The 8293-nt window shown below is 38.8% G+C and overlaps 1 protein-coding gene and 1 pseudogene across 1 annotated transcript; both read right to left on the bottom strand.

The window, feature by feature from the left end:
* Nucleotides 1-933: 933 nt before the first annotated feature.
* On the bottom strand, nt 934-5325 carry LOC119519910 (annotated as a pseudogene).
* A 1050-nt stretch (nt 5326-6375) lies between these two features.
* Nucleotides 6376-8037, bottom strand: TTLL2 (tubulin tyrosine ligase like 2). Its single transcript, XM_037817888.1, is given in 1 exon segment — nt 6376-8037. A coding segment is annotated over 1 exon segment (1590 nt). The 5' UTR covers nt 8026-8037; the 3' UTR covers nt 6376-6435.
* Between the last annotated feature and the right edge of the window lie 256 nt (nt 8038-8293).

Raw genomic sequence — 8293 nt, 5'->3', positions numbered from 1 at the left:
AATTATTCATTTTATTGAGATATATTCACATACCACGCAGTCATACAAAACAAATTGTACATTTGATTGTTCACAGTACCATTATGTAGTTGTACATTCATTACCAAAATCAGTCCCCGACACCCTCATTAAAAGGTATACACTTTTTATACAAAATGACCCTTAAACAAACACCAACAACTTCCTTTCGCCTTCAACCGCAGAAACAGTCATTTCTTCCAACAATGAGGAAAACATAGTTGTGGTGGTTGTACAGATTTCCAATACGGCACCTTTTAAAAGGGTTTACAAGGGAAATCTTGATAATGCCCCCATTTTATCTTATGTACTGATGTTAGAAATAACCCCTGGGCATGATACAACTCCAGTGTAATATAAATAAAAATGCCATCATTTTAAAAAAATGCCTTGATATTGTCAGCACAATTAAATTCCAGTTCAGTTCCTTCCTCACATTTAGTGCAGTGTGTTTCTGTGATACTTTCCTGGTGCCAGCACTTCAGAATGTACTTAATCACTAACAGAGGAAAGCTCACTGTGAAAAGATTAGTATGTCATAAAATCTGAGCAAAAAATCTACCACCATTGGTCAGTCTTAGCATGATTTATGATACGATTTTCAATCAGCAAATGTGGTGCTACTGAAACAGAGAGTAACCTTGTGTTTTTCCACTTAGTGCTCCCTGGAAACTTCTGAGCCTCCTTTCGTGGGTTTCTAAGTTGGCAGTGACAGCGTACTTCTTAAACACTGGTCCTAACCTGGCCATCACCCTGGTTCTGTTTCTATTTTTAGAAGCACCGCTCTAATGGGAACATCCCTGCCCTGAATTAAGCTGGACTGGGCATTTTACCACTAGCTAGAGCTGTTAGGTCATAGACTTTAGGTTAATTTAGTAGGTATCGATTACCGTGACTACAACTTCGAAACTAGCTTCAGCTTCTTTCAGCCATGTAGGATTTGCACCTGGGCTGCAGATGAGAGTAAAATATCCCACAGAGAGCTCCTTCAATAACCACATTTGGAAAATCGCTAGCTGTAGGCAAGTCGTATGGCTCCCTGAGGATCAGTGGCACTGGCTGGTAGGACAGTTTTCTTGACCATTCAGATTCTGTCTCATCAAAAGATCCGCAACCTTCTACCTTTGGCAGAGGGGCAAGTGTCACACATTGAGGAAATCAAGAAACAGTTTGAGAAGCTCTTCATTTTCTAAAATGACATCCTGTAAATATGTCTCCAAACCTTTTCAAGTCATTGTTCCAGGACTTTGGGGACCCAGTTTCTATCACGTTCAGAAGGGATGTCTGGAGTTTTTATATATTTATTAAGGTTTTGGTACAAGGCATGGAACTTGCTGTACCTGTTTTCAACAAAATGTTTTCTTCCATTCATTAGCACTTCTATCTTAAACACTGTGTGTCCCCGCTCCAGGTTACTCTCCTGGTAGTGAAAGGGCAGGATGTAGACCTCCGTGGCTACCCCTTGCCCCCTGCCGATCTGGAGGCCCCACTATGAGAGCTCACAGTAAATGAATTTTTGAAGCATTAAAATTTTGACTTGCATAAGTGTCCTGGCATCAGGGCTAGAGATAGTGTTCTGTAAAAGTGCAACATGTTTTATTGCAACCTACAAGAATTGTCTAAAATCTTGAGGTCAATCTTTAAGTTTTATTTTGGAGCAAAAATCTTCCTAAACACCCCTGGAAATAACTCACACTGCATTCATATACAATGACTGGAGAATACACATTAGTAAGCACTATTCCCCTAGATCCGGGATTTCAATTCCTTGAATTCCTTTTTTATGGCCCAGAAAATGGTCTAGCTCAGTATATGTTTTATGGGCACTTGAAAAGAATGTGTATTTGGTTGTTGTTGGGTGGAGTGTTCCATAATGTTGATTACCTCCTGTTAGTTGCTGGTGTTGAGTTCTTCTATATTTTTGCCTAGTTCTATCAATTGTTGAGAGAGGAGTGTTGAAGTCTCCAACTGTGATTGTGGATTTGTCTATTTTTCCTTACAGTTATATCAGAATTAGTTTCATATTTTGCAGCTCTGTTGTGTTTGGTGCATATATGTTTAGGATTGCTGTGTCTTCATGGTGGATTTACCTTTTTATCAAAATATCAAGTAATCTCTGTCTCTTTTCCCTCTTTACTCTGAATTCTACTTTATCTGATTTAAATATTGCCACTCCTGCTTTCTTTTTATTGATGTTTTCCTGCTAAATCATTTTCATTCTTTTACTTTCACCAGTCTCTATCATTATATTTGAAGTGAGCTTCTTGTAGACAGCATAGAGTTGGGGCATATTTTTAAATCCACTTGCCATCTGTTGAACTGCTGTATTTATACTATTTAAGTTTAATGTAATTATTTATATACTAGGGCTTACATCTGCCTTTTTTTTTTTTTCCTATTTGTTCTCTCTGCTTTTTGTTTCTGCTTTGTTTTCCTGCTCTCCTATGGGTTATTTGAACAATTTTTGGAATTCAAATTTTATTTATCTATAATGATTACAGCTCTTTAATGGTTGCTCTAGATATTACAAGAGATAGACATAACTCACCACAGTCTACTAGTGTCATATTGCCAGTTCTATTGAAATGTAGAAAACTTACCTCCCTTCACATCCCATTATTCTCCCCCATTTATAATAGAGTTGTCCTATTCCCTCTATATACTTTTAGAACCATAACAGACTGTGCTATAATTTTTGCTTCAATAGACAAATATTTAGAAAACTCATGAAGAGGAGAGTCTACTATATTGACCCATATTTTTGTTTTTCATGTTCTTTCCTCCTTTAATGTTCCAAGATTCCTTCTTTAATCATTTCCTTTCTGTTTAGAAAACATCTTTAGCTATTCTTTTAGGGTCAGTCTACTGGCAACAAGTTCTCTTAATGTTCCTTCATCTGATGATGTCATGGATTTCCTCTCTATTCCTGAAGGATATGCTCACTGGATATAGGATTCTGGCTTGACAGTTATTTTCTTTCAGAGCTTGAAAAATGTTGGACCACTTCATTCTGGATTCCCTGATTTCTGGAATTGCTGGATTTGCTGTCATTCAAACTGTCTTTCATCAAATAAGTAAGGTTTCATTTCTCTGTTGCTGTTTTCAAGATTTTTTCATTGTGTGTAATTTTCAGGTGTTTGATTATGATGTGTCTTGGTTTGGATTTCTTCAAGTTTATTTGTTTGGCATTTTCTCATCTTCTTGAAAGTGTGTGTGTGTGTGTGTGTGTGTGTGTGTTTTAGCTAAATTTGGGAAACTTTCAGGCCTTATAGCTTTGAATACTTTTTGAGTCCTGCCTTCTTTCTCTTCTTCTTCCAGGACTCTGATGACACAAATGCTAGGTCTTCAGTTATAGGACCACAGATCCCGGAAGCTCTGTTAATTTTTTTTCAGTCTCTTATCTTTGTTGTTCAGATTGGGTAATTTCTAGTGTTTTATCTCACAGTTCACTGATTCTCTCCTCTGTCCGCTTTATTCTGCTATTCAGCCCATCCACTGAGTTTTTTCAGTTACAATTTCTTTCATTTCTAAAATTTCCATTTGGTTCTTCTTTATATCTTTTATTTCTGTGCTGAAACTTAATGATTTTTTGCTGAGACTCTATTTCTATTCACTCATTTGTTTCAAATGTGTCTATAATTGCTCCTTGAAACACTTTTCTGATGGCTTCTTTAAAAACTTTGCAGCTAATTCTAATAGTTCAGTCATCTCAGTCTTGTCATCTATTGTCTTTTTTCCACTTGGTTTAAAATCTTCCTGCTTCTTTGCATGAAGAGTGAGTGCCAAATGATACTTCGACACTTTGGGTACTATGGGACTCTGGATCTTATTTAAATCCTCTGTTTTAGCTCCTTTCCTCTGACAAGACTCTGGCAGGGGAAGGGGGAAATCATTTTATTACTGTCAGTTGGGGATGAATGACCAGGTTCCCACTCATACCTGAGGGGGTTGCTCTTTGATAGTTTTGGGTGGGGGTGGGTATTCTCCCCAGTGGACCTCTACAGATACCACAGAGTGGGGTGAGAGGCTCATTACTGCCCAGCGGGAATGAAAGTTCCTACTCCCTACTTGGCCTTTTCTGACACCATCCCAGAGGTGGTTGAGATGCATCATTACAGCCTGGTGAGGAAGAATTAAAGGCTGCAAATGCTGGCATAGGTGGGGGTGAAAGCACAGTGTTGCAACAGAATGGTTATTTCCTAAAAGTTTCCTATTTTGCTAGGCTGCCCCTTTCTTGATCCTTTGTCTAGAGAGAGCAGACTTAGACATTCTGTCTATGCCAAATTGTGTTTCTGAATTGTTGGCTTCTTTAGAATCCAGTATAGGAGGGATGAGGCAAAAAGAAAACCCAGAGAACTTACTGCCATGTTGTTCTTTGGATTGCAAGTTCCCCAGATGGTCTTCCCTCTCTACAGCTTTCAGTGTCTTCTTACGTTTGTTTTGTATATATAATGCCCAGATTTTTAGTTGTACTTAGTGGAAGAAATAGGGTGAAGTACTTCTCCATCTTCCTGCAAGCAGAAGTCCACATACTTTTAAATAACTACCATATATCTCCTTAATAAATCCTCATTACTCTGTAGTTATTTTGTCTATTTTACTCCAGCAAGGAAGTTTCTATGTTATTTCCTCCTTTTCTCTTGGTGTTTGGGCACCTGAATGGCATGAAAATTCTATGCATATAGGTTTCCTGTTGCTTATATTAACTCATTGTTATTTCAGTTTAATTGGCCCACATTTTACCATAAGAGATATATTGCCCAGATTTTACATGATTTTCTTCACCGATGGTCCAAGGCTGTTCTTACCCTAAAACTTGCTATGTTCACATAAAGCCGTTTTTCCTTAAACACAAATGTCTTGCCCAATTCTATAAGATTGACCTTCATGTCAAAGGAGTCAATAAAACCAAAACCAGAAGTGAGTATTTAAGAAAAAAAAATAACTGAGGGAGAGCTTAATCTCTAGTTTTCAAGTACTTCCAGTTGCTTGTTTTGGTTTCTTTAGAATGCTCAAGGATTTGAGAAAAAGGACCTTTACATTATTTGCCAACTACTATAGAGACTTGGCCAACAAGATCAGAACACTCTTGATTGGCTTATATTCTTACTTGACTCCTTTAAACCTTCCTGGAACAGGGTTGGGAACAAATAAATATATAAATGCATGAAAACAGGCAATGAACAAAATATGCAGTATAGCCTCATGTCTAAACCCACTGGAATTTTTTTTTCCCCTCTTTGGTTCTTTGTTTCCAAACCCAATCCAGATCAAGTGATAGAATTTTACCAGCCGCTCCAGAAGCATCCTCCGTGTGCACCATCATAATCACAATAAGCAATCATTATCTTGACATTCTTAGTAATCGCTTCCGTGAATTTTGCTTTTTATAATTGTATCACCCATTATGAATCCCTATTCACAACTGCTTAGTCTTGCCTATCTTGGTTTGTTTTTGCTTTTGTTTTCTTTCAACTTCTTTTTATTGTAATAGAATACACATAAAATTTACCATTAGTGACATTTAGTACATTCAGAATGTTGAGAACATTTGCCACTATCTCGTTCCAGAACATTTTTATCACTGCAAAATAAAACCCCATACACATTAAGCAGTCACTCCCCATTCTCGCAGTCCCCAGCTCCTGGCAACTATATCTCTCTGCCTCTCTGGAATTACCAACTTTGGACATTTTATATACCTGGAATCATACAATATGTGGTCTTTAGTGTCTGACTTCTTTCACTTAGCTTTCACAATGCTTTCAAGTAAATTCACTGGAACTTTTATCTCTGAAGAGTCTTCCAGTGCTTTTCTGTCTGGCAGGAGTGATGACATACCTGGGTCTGGCAAGTTCTGACATTTGACACTGGGAAGATAATGTGACAAGGCCAACCAAGAGCAGTGCCTTTAAAATACTGCAGATGAATGCCCTTAATGGAGAGCTATCTGGTGCAATGCCTGATTTAGGGCCCCAGAACCTGTAAAAACAGTGTCATCTGCGGATTTTTACTGACTTTGCCATAATTTACCCTCAACGACAGTTTGATCATTAAGTTGACAAAAATAATTTTGAACAGAAATGGTTGATTGAAAATCAAAAAGTCAACTCCTGAATTTTTTGGACTGTTTTCATCTAAGAATCCTTTAAAAACTAGTACAATAATCTTTTTCCCCATGTTTAAATAAATACGTAGAATAATTGTAATAAAGCATACGTGAGTACACATAAAGGACTGGGTTTTATTATCCCAAGAGATGTGAGCAATGTAATATAATTTAAAAATGGCTCGAACATGTTATACTTTGTCAGAAATTTTATATTTATATATGCATCCATGCATATATTCCCAATAATGTAGTTAATAGTCTGAATGTGTCAGGCACGGACTTAAGCTGTCTCTTTCCCTGGGATGTCACTTTTTTGTTTTATTTCCTGCCACTTGGGAATGTTGCTTATTCATTTGTTTCTGGAGCTCTTGGACTATTCTTTTGACATTTAATCCATTCCCAGAAGCTCCAAAAGCAGCTTCATTGAAAGGAAAAATGAGGACAAAGTTGCCTGCATGGGGGTCTGGCTTCTTGCTGTTGTCTGAGAGGAAACTCGAGGAGATGGTTGGCTTGCAGGTGTGCAATGGCACGAGTGACAGGTGGGGTGTGAATGTCATGCCAGGGGCATGCCCACTTTTTAACTTTGGTTTGACTTTGGGTGGCTCTCTTGCTGATAGAGCTAAATTCTTCTGCATGTTCATCATTTCTCTAAGTTGGGAGGTACGTGCATTTTTGGGACATGCTCCTACAGCTTTTTGTTTAGATTTGTCCATTTTAAATATTCTGCTTGTGAAGCATGAGAGAGACCCACAAGGACGAGAACTGCCAACATAACCGAATCTACCTCTATCACTTTTAGCAAAGGAGACATCCGAAGGCCCACACAAAGCATGACTACATTCTTTCCCCTCCTTTCTGGGACCATTTAAGTGAATCAGTTCAATAACATCATGGATAAGTTTTCTCTTCACTGTAACATCAGCCTTACATCCCAAGGATAAGGCTGGGCTATAGTTAACTTCTAAAAGCCATGGCTTAAAATTGTCATCGATCAGAATGTCAAATCCAAAGAGCCCAAAGCAGTTGGCAGCACAGGGGACCGAGGGGGCCATGGCAAGCACTGTGAGAACAGCCATGTGGCTGATTTTCTGCCACAAAAGTGGATGGTCCCCATCATAACTATGGAGGTAGGAAAAGAACCTACTGAGTGTCCATTTGGAACCATGACCAATCACCTCTTTTATCTTCTCATATGAGGCCCCAGATGTGTTGATGCTGCTGTTGGTCAAATGGGCATAATCATTATGCAAATCACTGAGATCAAACTTTTCCGTGGCGAACCACACTAATCCTTCCTGATAAATATAAACGGTCAAAGGCTTGAAGCCAATGACACAAACATAGATGCGAAGGTCACATTTATATTTACCAACCAGCAAAGGGTTGCAGATGTACTTCTGGACGATATCCGTATCATCAAAGAGTAAGTCCTTGATGTCACTGAAAATTAGTATTCCCCTCCCACGAGACAATTCTGCAAGCTTGCAAATCCAGTAGCTATGCTTTGCACCCAGCATCTGTTTCTCCTTAGACTATGCAGCTACAAACTTGTTATAGTCACTGGGCATGATAAATGTCTGAGGAATGAATTCATAAAGAGAAGTGCCATAAATTCTTCTCATGTTCATTAGGCATTTGGCCAAATGGTCCTTCCTGGTAAGTTTGGTTGTTCCTGGGTGATGGTTCAGCCGCTGCCAAGGCTTAACGTTGGTATGTTCGGTCATTCGAAAAGAAGTCTTCCAGTACAGATTCCAGCCTTCAACACTGTGCTCTTGCCGATTGAACTCATTCCAGCCACGCTCCAGGAGGACACTTTGCACTACTTTAGGAGTGGTTTCATCCACGTGAAACACCAGTGGTTTCAAGGTGGGCCCTGAATTTTCGCCTTCTGCCATCACATAAGGTTTTCTTTTCTAAAAATAGATAACCAGAAAGGGGTTAGAGGAACAGGCTGAGATATTGCAATCTGATAGAGTTTTCAGAGAAAATATTCATCTCTAAGTGCCAGCTGTTTTGTCTTGCCCATTCCCTGATACTCTGCTGTCTTGCTATATGCCTGCTTGTCCTCACAAATATGTCCATCTCTGCTACCTCTACCAAGATAAATCACATCCACCTATGCACTTTCTCTCTTCAGAGGTTAACTGCACACTGTATTCTGTC

The sequence above is a fragment of the Choloepus didactylus genome, chromosome 24 (assembly GCF_015220235.1).
Source record: "Choloepus didactylus isolate mChoDid1 chromosome 24, mChoDid1.pri, whole genome shotgun sequence".
NCBI lineage: Eukaryota > Metazoa > Chordata > Mammalia > Pilosa > Megalonychidae > Choloepus > Choloepus didactylus.
The sequence above is the reverse complement of the archived record's forward strand: the minus strand, read 5'-3'. Positions and strand labels throughout refer to the sequence as shown.